We start from the raw sequence: 16,987 nt of genomic DNA on the forward strand, positions 1-16,987 counted from the left end.
CCAATGTTTCCATGTGTTTTAGGGGATAACTAAAAATCATTCCCGGAGAATAACCAGAGTGGAGGTTTCTAAACCCTTGTGTCTCTCTTCAGGACGTCAGATCTTTTTGAGTCAATATTTACTGTACAAGATGGTGGTTCCCCTCCGTCTCTCCTTTGCATACTGTCTCCCCCTCTGCCCACCCTTCCCCCTTTGCATGCCGTGGAAGATGACTTGGAGCCGTGCGTGTGCACACACGTTCTCTTGCTGATTTGCTCCTGCCAAAAGCCCAGGTTGTGGATTCATACATCACCTGCCTGTGTAAAACGCATGTGCATGCTGCCGTCCTCAATAACCGGAATGTGTTTTCTGTTCTTTTGTTTTTTGTTTGTTTTTTTTTTGTTTTGTTTTGTTTTGGTTTTTTTTTTTTTTGTTTTTGTGTGGATTTTCTGCAGTGTGGTTTACCAGGACGGATTTTACGGTGCTGACCTCTATGTAAGTACACACACCGGAGCCTTCTTTGTCCCCAACCCCTGACAAGCCAGCCTTTTTTTGTTTTCTTTTCTTTTTCTTTTGGTTTGTTCGTTTGGTTTGGTTTTTTAAATATCGTTTACTTTCATTTTCTTCTTCCTTGTGGATATATATATTTATATATTTAGGAATGCAAGCATGCTTCTCTGTCACTGCGCTTGCCCCTGGGTGCAAGACCTAAGCCTTTGGGTTTCCTGATCATTGCCAGGGTCAGTTTATTGGGTGTCCTGTCCCCCACGTGCACACTGGTACTAATCAACCTGAGAGATGATTAGCAAATTAAAATTTCTCTCAACACTTCTCTCATTTACATAATTTGGATATAAAAATAACAGGACTGGTTTAGCCTCAGATCTTCCCTTTCCTTCTCCCCCTCTTCCCTCCCCTTTCTCTTCCCTCTTGGGGCCCTTTTGGGTTTGATTTGTATAGCCCACACTACACTGAAAAAGTTGTATGTTTAAAAATGTTCATGTGCCACTGGGATGTGGAGATTATCCCTTTGGGGAAGACACTGGGACTGATTAAAAATGGAGGCTGAGATGGTAGAGTGAAAACTGACATCTCATTTTGCTGGTAGGAATGGCACCTAAACAGGCTAGATTCTCTCACCTCTGCAGGGAGTTGTAAAGTACAAATATATGGAGATGTTTGGTTACAAGAGTCAGCAGCCTCCTCTTGTTTGGGAATTAGTAATTAGCTGTTATACCACAGGAGACTTTGTCCTGTCATTGTCTTTGTCCTACCCAGTCAGTCTGTATTGCAAATCCCCAGGGAGTCTGTGTGTACGTAGGTGGGTTGTGGATGGAGGTATTTGAACTGGCCAGTGAAAAAAGTGCTTTCCTTTCCAAGGGAGAGCTGTTGCAGGGCAGGAATATGGTAGGAACTGGCCTTTCAAAGCCAAAATGTTCAGTTGCCATTGCAGCTCATAGCCTGCCTGGTTTTATCAGAGTTCCCACTTGTGGCATTGTAGGTCATAGCTCTCTGGAGCTGGGAAGTTTTGTATAGTTTGGGTGGTGACACAATTGTCAGCACGAATTTCACAGTCCTGCTCTTTTGAAGGTGCTGTTCCTGCCATTTATAAAGAGGACCCTGGGGTTAGACTTAGGATAATGAATGGATGGAGCTTGCTTTTGGAGTTTGTTGTCTTATATGGAGGATCAGGTTCTGGACGGGTGCTTTCTCCAACCCAGGCAGAGCAGTTGGAAGATGTGCTCTCTGAGAGAGAGAGAGCTGTGTGCATTTCTTCACTCTTCCATATACTGTCATGCATGCAGTCCTTTAAAGATTAATCTGCTAGTCAAGTGTTTCTTTATAAAGCTGTGTCAAGGACTACAGAAGGTTCTGCATTTTCCTGTCTCACTCCTAAAACACTGCCTTTACAGACACTGCCCTTGCTATGGCACATAACCAAGAAAATGAGTGGTGCTTAGTGCCTCTTCCCACAGAGTGTGGCATATAAAAGGCTGCCATGTTGAAAAGGAAGTCTGGCCAGGGTTGCTCCCTATTTTTGAGAAAGCTTCTTCAGAGCTTTTGCTGGGGAGGAGAGGCTTATATAATATGTAAGGACAGAAACTCCAGCAGTGAAGAACACCTGTAATCACTTGGAGCTGCAGAGCAGTAGCACCACGTAACACAAAGCCAAGCCCCCAGGTCAGGTTAGAACCATTAAGTGGATTTCTGATGACTTTGCTGTTGGTGGCAGTGGTGTCACTGTCAGAAAGCATGATGATGGAAGAGAGGACTGCATAAAGTCAATGGTGGTGCATTTTCCTATGTTATTGCTGGCCAGAGCCCTCCAATGGAGCTCAGGAAAAAGTTATTGTCCAAACTTGAAGTTGCCCTTCCAAACAGTTTGCTTGGCACAGGTGGAATGACTTCAATGTCCCTGTGTCTCACTGATATGTTGTGCTTTTCACTGCAGTGCTTCTATCCCTCTGGTTGCTGCAATAGGTTTACCCAGATTCCGGAAGGTATGGCAGAGGATCTTTCAGTTAGGACTGGGGGGGAAGTTAAATCGAGGTTCTCTAAAGAATTCTGAGTCCATAGGGTTGTGGAAAGGAGCTGAGCTGGCAGGGAGTGGTTAAAGGTAGGCAGGATGAAAGGGAAGTGTCCCAAGTTTGGGCTGCTTTTTCTGCATAATGCTATGCACCGATTTCTCATTTTCCTCCTCCTCCTTTTCCTCACTCCTTTTTTCTTTCCTGGGGCAACCATCCTGCTAGCCATTTCTTCTGTGAAGAAGGCATTCCATCTGTTGTTGGATGCGTCCCACTCTGGCAAGACACCTGAATTGATAAAACAACCTGCCCCAGGATGCAGAGGGCTTCATTTCGGATCATAAGAAAGGTTATCTTTCTTCTACAATGGGGTCAATCTGGGTGGCGGGGGGGAAACCCAAACAAACCCACCTGTGCGAAGACTGCTCCTGCCTGTGAAAAGCGTGCTTGCATCCACTGGAAAGAAAAGGCTGGTGAGCCCCACTGTGGGCTGTTTGTATGATTGTTTCTTTCCACAGCTGTGTTTTTTTGAACTGCTCTTCCTGTGTTCTGTTATAGAATAGTCTTACAGGAACCAATCATTAGCGCTAAAATACCTCAGGTAGGAGTGCCAGTGTGACCTGCCAACCAATCAGATTGTGGATTGCAGTGGAAAAAACTGAATTATACTAACCATTCCAGCACCACATTAGAGATGGGAACAGAGGCTTTTTTAGAGCAGTGCAGACTCGCTTGTGAGCCAAGCCCCCGCTGCAGGAGGGTGGCGTGTGTCCAGATTTCATACCAAGTGGCATTTCACTCAAAATAAAACAAACAAAAAACAACCAAAAACTAAAAACCAACAAAACTTTAATTCAGTGGAAAGGTTAACAAGGTCATGCTTGTCCCATTACCATGTAGAAGCACCTGCTGCAATGGACACCGTTGTCCTGTCACCTCTTCTAATTCATTCATGCTCATTCCTGGTGCACGTATGCCACCCTTCTAATACAGAAATACCAGAAGCGGTTCTAGCCCTTTCTGCTTCTTGACTTCTGTTGTATGGAAGTATGGGGGTGGAGAAGACACATCTGAGAGATGACAAATAAAAGACCCTAAAATTGGCCTCACTGCCTAAACCTGGCAAGCAGTAAAATGTACCTAACTGATACCATGAGTTCCATATTTCTCTAGGGTTATGCACACACTTGTGTGCTAGGGGCAGAAAGGGTCTTTGGAGAAAAGAGGGCAGTGACCTACTTTATGTGCCCTTCTAAGGCAGGAAGGGAAAAAGAAAAGGGAGATTTGTACCACACTGACATAGTAAGCTCTAGGTTTGGATTTCTTCTTGCTCACATTGGATTGATCACCTGATATGGACTTGAAGAGTGGAGGAGAAGATGTACTTGAGCTGAACTGCATAAAATGCTAATTTATTTTCATTAACATACTCACTAATTGGAATGCTGCTTTAGTTGGGATTGCAGCTTCCTGGAGATGTTGTTTTCCCATGTTTGTCTTATTTCAGAAAATATAAGACAGTACTGAAAAAGCTGCCATCTGATGTTAAAGAAGGATTTTAAAGTAAATTTGATTTATTGTTGATGAGCCAAGGACAGTAACATCAAAGAACAGTAACTTTAAATTTGAGCTTTTGTTCATACCCAAGCGATACAGCTCTTGGACAGCTCAGGTCTGTAGGCTCAAAGACTACATGGGGAAAGGGATCCAGCATAGCCCCAGCAAGACTGGAATGCCAGATAGACAGAGAAAGAGAACTTGAATCAAGATAACAGCATTTAGGCTGGTGTTCACTTCTCTCACATGGTCCCCAGACAATCTAAAAGCCTGTACCAAAAAGGGCTAATCTTAATTTGCACAGTCCTTTTGATTGTTTCTAATGTCCAGTGAAAATGCATAAGCCTTCTCACTAGTTCCCATTCCCTTGTGGAGGCAGTAATTCAGCTGTCCCATTGATAGAAATGTCTCAGACATTTCTTCCCAAGAAGCTCAGCCACACTTACTTCTTTTGAGATGAGACTGAAGATTTTTAAAAACTGGACCTGTATGGGTAACCTGTCCCTGTGGAATCAAATAGGTGGAGTGGGAGTTTGCATGGCTGTCCTGAGTTTCAGGCACTATGCCACTCATCGGTTTCTTCTGTTGCAGTTTGGCTGTGGCACTGAAGGAATGTGTTGAAGCTGGCAGGGGCCTTTTTTTTTGTTCCTTTTTTTAAAATTTTTTTTTTGATAATTCTTTCTTTCGTTTGGAAACACATTTTCCCCGCTTTGTTGCTGTGGTTGCAGATGCTCTACGCTGTTAAAATTTTTATTTACTGGAGTACCTTAAATAGGTGGCACCAGAAATCACTAGGGGTCCTAGGACCTTGCAGATGAGCTCTGCATATCAGTTACAAGTTTTGTGTGAACAAGAATAGCAGGAGAAAATATCTGGTGCTTTGGACAAGCTGAACAGGCTTTAGATGCATTTATTGAATTATATAGGTGGATCCTGGGTTGTGGAGAACAGGAGCATCAGCTGGGTAAGGCAACCTGTGCAGTGCCTGCTCTGTACAGTCCCAGAGCTTGTTGAAAGGATTTATGTGAAAACAAATTATAGTTACAACAGTTCTTCCTCTTTCCTTCACCCTATTTTGGTGTATTTGGACCTGCCGGTCATGCTAAATACATCCCGTCTCAGAAATCTCCCAGCTGTCCACACTCATTGCTCCTATGACAGGAATGCACCATGGCCATTATGATCCCCATTTTTGGTTTTATTTGAAGTACACATAAGTAGACTTTGCAGATTGCTTTGAAATGAGCAGGTCTGCCTGTATGTGTGTACCTCTATCCTGAGATTATTTTTTTTTTCCTTTTTTAAATAACCAGTAGCTTCAATTTTGCATCAGTGCATGGTTAAAAAGCAATACACGTCAGCTATTTCTTAACTTCATTTCTCCAGTGAATTATTTCTCCTGTTTTTTTGTTTTGGTTTTTTTTGGTTTTTTTTTTTTTTTTTTTTTTTTTTTTTTTTTTTTTGTTTGTTTGTTGTGCAGTAGACTGAAGAAATGTTAACATCCCGCTCTAAATCTCTCAGTGGAGTCTCTGTTCCCTTCTCTGATATAACAGATGGGTTATTGCTTGTTATAATTATTAACATTGTGGTGTGGGACAGGGCTAGGGTGGGAGCCATTCTGGGGGGTGAGGGCGGGGTGCTGCGGGAGTCGTTGAGGTTGGAATGTTAACTCCAGTGGTGACTGACTGTTTCCGTAATAGCAGGTTGTTGTGGCTGCACGCTCTAGTACTTGAGGCTGTGTACTTCACTGAGCTTGTGGTAGAGCCTAGGGCGAACTGCTGTCCCAAGAGAATGCTGGGATGGATAGAACTAGCCAATATGAGTCTGAACGTGGTGACTTTGCTGGTTGTTCTAGCTCCAGATGTCAGCATGCTTAGTTTTTAATTTTGATTAATAAATGTTACTCCATTCCCCCTCCCACACCTGATTCCAACCCTTCTTTCTTCTTCTTTATTTTTGTTTTGTTTTTTTTGTTTTTTTTGTTTTGTTTTTGTTTGTTTGTTTGGTTTGGTTTTGTTCTGTTTTGTTTTCCTTTATGAGAGACATGAGTTAAAAGACAATTATATGATAAGCCTTTTTGGTTTCAAACTGCATCTTGCTGTCATGTTCAGCTTATGTGCCAGGCACATTTGAAGCAGCTTCTGGTCTGAAATGTGACTGGCAAGTGTGGAGGTGTGGGGCAGAGTGGGAGTCAAGGGTGCTTGCTAAGGCCAGCTGCCCTGCGGAGGGTAGTGCCTGGAGAAAGTGCCTCCTACACTGTGCCCAAGTGACAAACCAAGGGTTCAGGAAGCATGTAGCCTAAGGGGAATACTGCAGTGGCACTGATACTAAGTTTTGTCTTAATTTGGTGAGGTTAATGGAGGTTGGATTTGGATTAAGGCTGCACCTCATTCCTCTGGCCTCCGTCATGTTTTATGTGGCGGTACAATGGTAGCATGGCAAAACCAAGCTCAGTATCCCCAACAATCAGTCCAAAATGCAGGATTTGAAACAGCCAGATGAGATTAAAAGGGCTAAACTGTTACATGGCTTCTTTTCCAGGCCATGTGGTGATGTTTCACAGGTGTTGCTTTTTACATCTGTGTTGCTTTTTCTCCAGTTAACTGGAAGATTGAAGAGGCTGCAACTCCCTTTTCTCTGGAGTAGCAAAGGTTCTGCAAACATGTGATAGCACATCAGCCTTCTCAGGGCCAATGCAGGCCACATGAAAGAAACCAATATTAATTTAAAATCACTACTTCTAATTTAAAAGCTACCCAGGTCCAGATTGAGCACTGTTGAGCAAAGACACAGTTCTGTAGTGGAGCTGTTCTTGTACTCTTAGTTACATGTATGCAGAAGATATATTGGGAAGAAGTGGTAGAGGTATGTTGAGCTTATTTTGGAGGTGAAGAGCATAACTCTGCCTTCTGGTCCTTCAAACCCTGAAATGTCAGTTGGAAGAAAAAAGAAAAAAAAATGCCAGAAGCAATCTGATGTTTTTTATGGCTCATTGTGTTTCTAGAAAGTCAAAATTTTGGTTCATTTACCAAGCCTTCACCCCTAAGTTAAAAAAAGTGTTCAGAAATACAGTAAAGATCTAACCAGGGCTTCAGAGCCCTGTTTGCTGCCTGCTATGCCACCTTTGTCCGTGATCTGAAAGGTGGCTGGCCTTGGTCTTCCAGTACTGCAGGCCTTGCTCTGCTCCAAGAGCTCCTTGTGGGAGTTTCAGGAGGGCACTCACAGGTCTTCTCTGAGTGAGAATTCACATTTTGACAACACAGCTGTTAAGCACATTTTTAGTAACAACCTCTGATCACCTTTGCTACAGGTGTGTAGCATGGGCAGAAATACAGCAGCAGAACAGACTGTTCTGGCATAATTCTCTTGACCTGTTTCTTTCTTATATGGAGAGGAGGGGAGAACAGTCTGGCTGGCCTCAATATTGGTTTCCTCATTGACAGCCCTGAAACCAATGGAGACTGTTTTCTCTGACAATCTTTTCCTGATTACTTTTCACCTTCTCTGACTACTGATACTTTTGCACATGTGGACCAAATTAAATTCTAGCCCTTTGGGTTTTCCTGGCTGTAAAAGAGAGAGGGTAAAAAAAAATGTAGGAATTTCTCTGAATGGTTCCCTTTCTAAAATACTTCATAGAAAGTGTCCACCTCAGATTTCCCATCCTTAAGAGGAAGGGGTCATAAAAATTACCTTGCATGCAAGATTCTGGGTTTCCATTTCGTCCATGCCAAATTGCATTTTCTGTAGGGTTGTAACAATGTTCAGTCTTCCTTTAGTGTATTCCTTTTGCTAAAGAGGATAATGGAAGGGCCTCCCTGGTCCCTCTAAGGAAAGGAATATACATGAGTTAATGGGTGATGCTTGTGATAGACATGACATGGGAGCTGATGCAGTTTGAAACACTTCCTTTCCTTGTGACGTGTGTGACTTTTTTTAAATTTTTTTTTTATGCTCTCCATGGGTGGACAGGTATCTGTAAAGTCAGTTCTCTTCTCTCCTGCAGGGTGGATATGCAGCCTACAGATATGCACAGCCTGCTACTGCAACAGCAGCCACGGCCGCTGCAGCCGCTGCAGCAGCTTACAGCGATGGGTATGTAAGGGAGAGGTGTCCGTGGGGGCTAGCTTGCTGTGCTCAGGGATTCAAGGAGCATTGATCCATCACAGAACTTCTGCTTCTTTTCCCCATTTCTTTGTCTGACCTGCACTCGCATGTGCACACATGCATTCACCACCCAACACGGAAGACTTGAATGCACGGTTTGTCTCTGCTCCTGGACAGTATTGCTCTCATTATTGTATGTGAGTTGGCACAAATCCTGGCCTCATCCCTATCCTCATGATTCTCCTCTGCACAAAGCAGGCAGTGTGGTTACAGCCTCAGAGTCAGAGATCTAGCTTTGGGCAGGGTACTAAATCACTGGGTGCGCTTGCAGTGCTCTAGGATGCTTTAGCATGTAGCTCCGAATAGATACAAAGGATTGTCTTTGTCAGAGTGCTTGCCTTAAGATTTTTCATTGCCTGTGCAGTGAGGCCGTGTTTTAATCCTAGCACATTAAAGTTTATACTCCTCTCATAGTGGAGAATCCCTAACTGCATCACGCAATTCCCCAAAGGTAAGGGAGGCACTAGCTGACATTTCAAAGGTGCTGATCTCTTTCCTGCAGGTCAGGCTCATGGCCTGTGCCACATTCCTCCTGGCAGGCCGTTCTCTTGCCCATCTCATACAATGCATGGCAGCATGGTCATAGGATCTCTCTGCAGAGGAGCTGCCTGCGTGCCTGTGTGTGCATGGATGCATACATGTGTCTGCAAGGGCATGCTGCTGCTTCCATTACCTGTGGTCAGACAGCTCTCTGCCCCTCCCAAGTGACTTTTTTTTTCTTTTTATATCTTTTCTCCCTCTCTTCAGTTATGGCAGGGTGTACACAGCAGATCCTTACCATGCCCTTGCCCCTGCTGCTAGCTACGGAGTTGGCGCTGTGGTAAGTGGGATTTTCTTTGCTGTGTTGTTTCTCATTTCCAGCATGGGGAACAGTCACTGGGTATCATGCAATGAAACCTCACCCACCGAGAAAAACTTCTTTGTTGAGGGAGGAGGTCCTTAGCAGCAGTGCTGGGTTCCCAGTTGTTCTGCGTTCATGTCTGTATGTACACTAAGAAAGGAACCAGGCTGCAGGAGACCAGTTATTACTCGATCTTGCATATCATCTGGTACCATGAAAAGGAATAGCCAACAGATCTGCCAGGAGCCAGAACATTATTGGTGAATCAGTAGAACTGTATTGAGGTGATACATAGAGCAAAAATCAGCAATAGTTAGAGATTCAGGATACACTTTTTTGCCATTTTCAGTTCCAGGAAAGCAAGGGAATAAGTTGTTCTTGTGACATCTTGCAAGTGAAGCAAAGCTGCTTCACTTGGTTCCCTCTTGCACTAGTGGAAGGATGCAGTGTCCTGCCTGCCAGCAGTAGTTACGCAAGGGCAGAATGAGGTATGCTGGCATCGGAGGGGAGTGGAGCAGCTTGCTGAAAACACATGCTTGCCCATCTGCTAGCCAGTGCAGTATCTGTGTTGTTGCAAAGGCTGGAATACAAATGTGCTCAGAGAAAAAGACACCTAAAAATAGATACCTGCAGTGTAGCATCTCCATTTCAGCCTCAGCTCATCATATGGATTCTCTTTAGGATCAATGAGGGAAAACCAGGTAGTTCTAGGATACCTAGTCATCATATCTATTTTAGACCTTTACCTTGAGGTGAGGTGAAGAGCATCCTAGAAGTCCTGGTCTCCGCAGTCTCTAAAGGCAGCCTGGACAACTGGCTTGAGATTAGGACTGGTGAGTCTGGTACTGAATTTCCTTCCACCAAGACGTGCCAAACTTCACCTCCAGCTGGCTGGCCATGAGCATGCCCTCCTGAGCCACATCTTTGGTTTTGCAGGCAGAGTTCTTTCTTGCTTCTTAGAGGTGCTCATGGTGGTGGGCCAGTGCCAGGACAGGTCCTTCCAGAAGCATTTGGGTGCTGTCCTGGATAGCTCCTCACAGTTCTCCTAACAGCCTTTTCTTCTCCCATTTCATTTCTACAGGCGAGTTTATACCGAGGTGGCTACAGCCGATTTGCCCCCTACTGAAGTGACGTGAGCCCCCTGCAAGTGGGACAGCCCCCCCAGTTCATGAGGCCTGGCTATTGCAATATTTACTAGTAGAGGAACTCTATAGCAAGTCGAGGAGGAAAAAAAAAAAAAAAAAAGGCAAAACAAAAGAGAAAATACTTTTTTATACCTCACTATGTTCTTTGAATATGTATTTTTTTTTTCTTTAAATTTCTGCCTTTAATTCTTTTGTTCCAAAGATTGTGCTTTTTTTTGTTTGTTTGTTTTTTGTTTTCATTTTTGGGGTTTTTTTAACTGTGGTAAAAATAATGCATTTCCGTGTCTGTATGTTGGTGCATAGCTTATCCTACCAATCACGGAAAAGGCGATTAGCGATAAGGAAAGCTGTTAGAAACTGATATCATGCAATTAATCAGGAACACGCAGACAGAGTTACTTCCCTGGGTCTGGTGCTTGGTGCCTGTGAGACAGGAGGACGTGAGGGAGAAGTCTCCACCTGCTGTATTTCTGGTCTGCCGGAGGAAGCACTCTTTGCTGTGGCTGGGACCTGAATGCTGGTGGGAAATAGTCATTTACATTTGGAAATGAGGGAAATGCAGAGACTTTCTTTCTTTCTATCACCATCTGACATGCACAGGTTTGTGACAGTTTCAGCAGTGTCAGAACTTTAGACTTCGCAAGAGAAGAGTCTCTCAACCTGCCCAAAGACTTCAGCTGGTACCTGCTCTATAGGGGACAAGACTTTGAAAGGAGCTTTTGATAAGGATGATCTTTTCCCCACACACAGAACTTTTACTTGCTGATTTTTGTCCGCTGCAGGTGGCTGTAATTGTCATAGTTTTCATTCCTCTTTTTGAAGATCTTTCTCTCTTGCTGTCCCTTTCCACCCTTTCATTCCTCGAGGAGTGGCAGATGCATTGCAGGATCAGACAGAGTACCTTGTGGACAGCAAGTGATTCAACTTGGGGAGGTGAAGCACCTGCAGCCTTGCAGAGGAATAAAGCGAGCAGAAGACTTGAGCATGGTACACGCTCTGAGGCCCAGCGTGCAGGGGCTCTGCTCCTGTTCATCCTGGGCTGCTTAGGTCCTCCTGCAAGTAATCTATTTCAAATAACATGAGTGAGGAAAAACCAGTCACACATAAGCTGCTCTAGGTAGGAAGGACAAGCTTGTGGGTTTGTGTGGGGGAAGAGGATCTTTTATATCTAAATGTGATCCTGAAGTAGTTTTGTATCGCAGAAGCAGTTTCATGCAAGCTCTGAATTCATAGTAACTTCTTACCACAAGCTATTTCAGGCCCTTCCATAGCTGCATTGGAGCCCCTGGGTTTGTTTTGCCCAGCTTCTCACAGAAAGTTGTGCACCTGGTCTGCTGAGTCCATATAGACACTACATATTAGAAGATTTGGAAGGATAGAAACTATTTAGCTGAGGGGTCCATGACTCCCAAGACCATCTCCCTTCTGCTCTCACAGACAGAGAATTTGCTGTGTTTCAAAGACAGCACACTTAGATGACTGTGAGCTGTGATGTGATGCTGAGTTGCTGCTCTCCAGACCTCCCTGTTCAGCTGCTGGCTCCTAGAGTCCTCCCAGTAAACCCAGTGGTCAGAGGCAGGCTCTAGTTGCATGCTGGAGGGATGCAGAAGTGTAATTGTACCGGGCTGCCTCGACTTCAAGGATTGGTGCTGGGGTGACCCCTGCCTTCAGAAGGGCAGCTCAGAGTATGGATTTGTTGACAGAGCCTCTCCAGCTCTTGTCAAACACCTCCTTTTCCATCCACCACTGATACAGAATAGGAAAATTCCTGCATTTAACACTAAACAACATCAGCAAGCAGAGGTCTCGCTCCTGGGGATGTGTCGTGGTCCAGCCACACACAACCACACATTTTTTGCTCTTCCTCAGTGATACATGGAGCCTCTCTGTGCACAGCAGAGTGAAGGCACCTCAAATGGGAAGAATGGGGACACCATTAGTTAAGCTAGAGACCCTGAAGCTATTGATTTTTCTGGAGGAATAGCTAGATAAAGGGGACACCAAACTGCCAGCCTGTTGGCCACCTTTTTTTTTTTTCCTGGTTTTATTGTTGGTTTTTTACTTTTTTTTTTCCCAAGCCAAAGTTTGGTTTGTTGCTGTTATGACAATTTTTTTGTTGTTTGTATATAAATACTTTAGCTTGAAAATAGGGAGGGGGAGAACAGGGTGTCGGGGCTTTCACAAAATCTAGGAAATGAGGGAAACTTGGCATGCTTGGGGGTTTTTACTGCCTGAGTTGGGGTAGAAGAGGGAGGACTTGTGGTAGAGATAGTCATATTCATGGGGAGTTATTTCCACTGCAGAGCAGCCAGGGGACTTGTGGAGCTGGGATGCAGCAAAAGCCTCTACTGGACTTGTTCTCCCCACTGTTGATGGAGGGCCTGAGCAAGGCCATCCCTTCCCTTCCTGCAGGCAGTTCCTCAGGCTGTGAGCCCAGGAGCATCTGCAGAGCCCTGCTGGGGCAGCTGCTCCCCCACTGCCCCTCTCCCACATTCAGTTCAGCTGGTTCTGACTGCGGCTCCGCAAAAGCCAGGTTCTCCCACCCTGAGTGCCCTCCCCTGCCCTGGCAGTGCCACCTGCAATCCCCCCTGCCTCTTGGCCTCCCTGGGAGTAGGGAGGCCAGTCCCATTTCTGCCTCCTGGCAGAGTCTATGCATGGCAGCTTCAGCCCGCCCAAGTGTATTAGGAATGTGATGTGAGGGGTTTAGCGCAGAAGCACCCAACCTTTGGGGCCCGTGGTGCCCCGATCTCCGAGTAATACTGTTCTAAGACCATCCAGCCTGATTCCTCCTGTATCCGAGCCTGGCCTGCTCTGGCCCCTCCCTGCCGGGCTTCTCTGGTGCATTAAGCAGCCGCAGCCACAGTCTCTGTGGCTCCATAGTTAATGCTGCAAGATCCCCCGAGGGAGCTTGCTGATAGCCTGGCTACCTGCTCTCAGTGCTGAGCTGCAGAGGGGACACCAGGACACTTGCATGGCTGGGGGCCAGAAGCAGCTCACTGATTCCAGGTGTCCAAAGCACCAGACCTCCCAAAAACTTGCATGGCAAGGTTTCTTGAGTGAGTGTTGTGTGTGACAGGAGAGCTCTTCAGCCTTTCTTCTCTGTTGCTGAACAACAGCTCCAGGTTCACTCTGATGCGTTGTGAACTGGCTAGAGATGCTTTCAGAGTAGCCAAGGTGTGGCTATATCCATCTTCTGAAGAAGTGAGGACAAAGCCTATATCTCCCTATGCAAAAGTAATTACGTTTAATAAATTGAACTGGGCCCTGGCATTAGAATGATGGCAGCTAGTGCTTGTCCGTGTGATGGGTCTGCAGTCACAGGTCCCTTGCAAAGCAGGGTTTGGCTTTCTGAGGGAAACTGCATAGGCAGCCTGGCAAATAGCTTGCTGTTTGTCATCTTCTAGTCTGGTGGCATCTGGGATTCCTCTTGATGCAGAGAAAAAAAATGTATCTTTAACTGTAGCTGTTTGTGCTGTCTTACAATAGGTCCAGCCAGCACATGATGATATACAAATGAAGTTTTGGGTTGAAGAGTTGGTTTATTTAATGTGCTGGTCTGTATTTCCTTGCAGTTACAGTTGTGCTGGTATAAAGTAACTACTACTGGTATAGCATATTCTCTACTGGGAATAAGTTATATTGATGCCCAGCACATAAGCAAACTGTTGTCCTGGTCCCCATGTGTGGGAGGCTGCACTGTTGTAGGTAAGTTAGCTTTTCTAAGAAAAGCCATGACAGGACCTGGAGGCAATGGGGAGCTCTGTATGAGCCTACTATAGCCAGCTTTTCCCAGGTTAAGCAGTCAGGTGGGTCCTGTGTCATGAGTTCAGATAGACAAAGTCATGTTTAAAGATAGCTATGGCTTGGCTGTTCCAGTGCCTGAGAGGGAGCAAATTTGCCCAGCAAGGAGCACTGGCTCTGGAGTCTGAGACCTGTGTTTCAGACAGGGCCCTGTCAGTGACCCCTCAAGGGTCCCTGTGGGACAGTCATGTTGCTACTTTAGACTTTGCTTCCCTGTCCCTAAAGTGAAGTTGAAGTTTATCCCTGTTCTTACCTGTTTTGAGATCCATGGATGTGAAGTGTACAGTGAGAGCTGAGGAGGGTTTTCTGAGTAGCTGGCTTGAGTGCTGGTTGTGGAACAGTTAATGAAGCCATTTCCCTGTCTGAAAAGAGACACTGGCTGCTGGGCTTTCAATTCCAGCACCCAGAGCTCTATCAGTAGGGAATACAAAGCAGAGCCTCCCAGTTCTACCCATGTTTTTCCCCAGCCCATCCCTATCTGTATCTTCCCATCCTAGCCACGAAGATGGAGGCAAGTAGAAAACAGGTTTGGGGAGCACTTAGGAATTTAATAAAGGGAAACCCAAACAACAGCTCTGGGGAGTGCTTTTGCTGAATCTAGCTCCAAAGGGAAAGCACAAAGGCAGCCTGGCAGAGGACCTGCTGCCTGTGACCCTGCAGCCTGGCAGGGTGGGGGAATGCTGTCCTTGGTGTAGAGGGGTGATTTTTGAAGTGTTTTACCTGTTTGCACTGTTTTAAAATAGGAGGGGGGGGGGAACCTACCTAGTGAACAAGATGAACATCCAATGTAAACTTCTTTGTGTTTTTATTTTTGACATGCTCTTGGATAATGTCAAACATTTTGTAGTACACACCAGTGAGACTTGATTCTTTGTTGCATAAAACACTATTTTTGGTGATGTTAATGTCTGAAAAGCCTGTTCCCTACATCCCCACCTTACTGATTGCCCTCTCCACCCTCCAACCCCAGTAAAATTCTCTTCTACAAGGAAAACTCCAGTCAACAAGGCAAGCAGGAGTCTGATAGCCAGAGCGTGAAATGGGGCCCTTTGCAAGTAGGCTGTGGGGTTTCTGCCTGGTGTGCTTTGCTCCAGCCAGGAGTTGTCAGGAGAGCCCCCATCCCTCTGCAGTGCCTGCATCAATGGCAGCCAAACAGGGCTCAGCATGGCCAAGTCCCGTCTCTGTTGCCACTGCTGACCCTGGAAGACAGCTTCTTGCTGGGGCGGCCAGTTCTGCCTGTGACTGTCCTGTTGGGGCCATGGGCTACAGCTGGCCCAGGCTTGTGCAGGTGACAGCTTCCCATGCTGCCTCTCAACCTGTGATAGAGCAGGAATACATCAGCCAAAACCCTTGCCTGATTTCACCAGGAGATTGCTGGTGTCTAAAGCCGTCCATCAAGATATTCATTTGGCTGGCAGTCAGAGTCAGCAAAATGCCTGGTAATCTTAGGAATGTTTTTTCTTTTTAAAATTTTTGTTGATGTTCTGAAGTGGGTCAATAAATTTTTTGCCAGATTTCCAGCTCTCTACTTGTGGAGGGGCTTGTTGCTTCCCTGAGGAGTAAATTCCTTACAGAAATCAGGCCTCCCAAATTAGTTGTCTCAGTTCTGGTCATATTTTTCTATTTTTTTCTGTTCACAGTATTTTGTGTGTGTGAGTGTTGTAGTTTTGGCAGCTCAATTTGGCTGCATTATCAAGTGACAAAATCATCCTCTTTTACCCCAGGGGATATGACTTGGTTTTTGGTTTGGTTTTTTTTTTTTGAGTTTTTTTTTTTTTTATTTGTTTGTTTGGGGTTTTTGTTAGGTTTTGTTTGGTTTTTGGTTTGTTGGTTTGTTTTTTGGTTTTTTTTTTTGGATATGATAAATCCTGCTTGTAAATAGCTGGAGCTAAACCGGGGGCTGATAGCAAATGAGAACCAGGACTATAGAGTGATACAGAGCTGGTGGAGTATTTTACTGACCTCACAGGCTGATCTCTTTGAGACTTGGAGATTTTCAGTGCGAGGCTGAGATGCCACAGCACCTCCAGTGGCAGCAACAGTCTTGCTCCTTCTCGCAGTCTCCCCAGCACCTCCCATTCCAGGTACTGCCAGGGCCAGGTCGTGTCCCGAGGGGATGCGTTCCCTTCCCCTGGATCATTTCCTAGGACGCCCGAGCCGCTTGCCCAGGGTCCCATTTCCCTGCTGACTCTGGAGAAGCAGTATCTGCATCCCAGGGCTTTGTGACAGCCTTTAACTTCCCGCCCTCCCTCGTTAAGTATCATATTGTATAGTAGCTTTCAGACCATACAGTATTCATTGGGTTATTCCTATTATTATCAAGTAGCTGGAATTGTGAAGGTTGGAGTAGTTAGATCTTTAGCTTTTATTCCTTTTTTTTTGTATTACTATTCATGTGTATAAATTATTGATCATGTTGCTGGCTTTTATAAACTCTAAGCAAGGGGGGAAACCCTTCCTAACCCTTTGCAAATGGTAATGAAGCACTGTTTTTAAATAAAAGAGAGAAACACCAGTCTGCTGGCTCCCCTGTGTTGTTCGTTTTTCAGCACATCTGGATGAATTTCGCTGGTGCGTTGCCCTGGCAGGTAAAACACAAAGAATGGAAGCTGGTGTGAAGAACGGGCTGGGAGATTGGATCTTCCAAGCAGTGATAAAGGGCCTTGGCAACTCATGCTGGCAAAATCCCAGCCCCATCTGTTCCTACACCGACCTCTCAGAAAATCCACACCTTTCCCTGCCATTCTTTCCCATTGCTTCTTACTAGCAGAGAAGGGCGAATTGTTTGGTATTTGATAAGAAGCTTTTTTTTTTTACATTTTTTTTTATCTCCAAGCCATGTTGGTGTTTGAGCCTGTTAATGTGGAAGGAGAGACAACCATTTTGAATTAGAGTATCTGCATCTCCTTTAGTGCCTGTGTGGCCAACTTCTCTCTGTCTGTGTTAGCACAGGTGTAATAGCTAATACACAC

The 16,987-nt window shown here is 45.2% G+C and overlaps 1 protein-coding gene across 10 annotated transcripts in view; it reads left to right on the forward strand.

Moving 5' to 3' along the window:
- RBFOX2 (RNA binding fox-1 homolog 2) overlaps positions 1-16,530 on the forward strand; it is a 171,480-nt gene extending 154,950 nt beyond the window's left edge. For 5 of the 10 annotated variants that reach the window (XM_030238500.2, XM_050970237.1, XM_009086443.4 and 2 more), the window contains 4 exons: positions 435-474; positions 8,068-8,156; positions 8,976-9,048; positions 10,151-16,530. In XM_030238500.2, coding sequence (XP_030094360.1) covers positions 435-474; positions 8,068-8,156; positions 8,976-9,048; positions 10,151-10,195 — 247 coding nt within the window. In that variant the 3' untranslated portion in view covers positions 10,196-16,530. Of the gene's footprint in view, positions 1-434; positions 475-3,062; positions 3,105-8,067; positions 8,157-8,975; positions 9,049-10,150 lie in introns of those variants that run through there. The other 5 variants (XM_030238501.2, XR_003946002.2, XR_007776639.1 and 2 more) reach the window with 5 other exon arrangements.
- Positions 16,531-16,987: the final 457 nt, after the last annotated feature.

Source organism: Serinus canaria, chromosome 1A (assembly GCF_022539315.1).
Source record: "Serinus canaria isolate serCan28SL12 chromosome 1A, serCan2020, whole genome shotgun sequence".
Taxonomy (NCBI): domain Eukaryota; kingdom Metazoa; phylum Chordata; class Aves; order Passeriformes; family Fringillidae; genus Serinus; species Serinus canaria.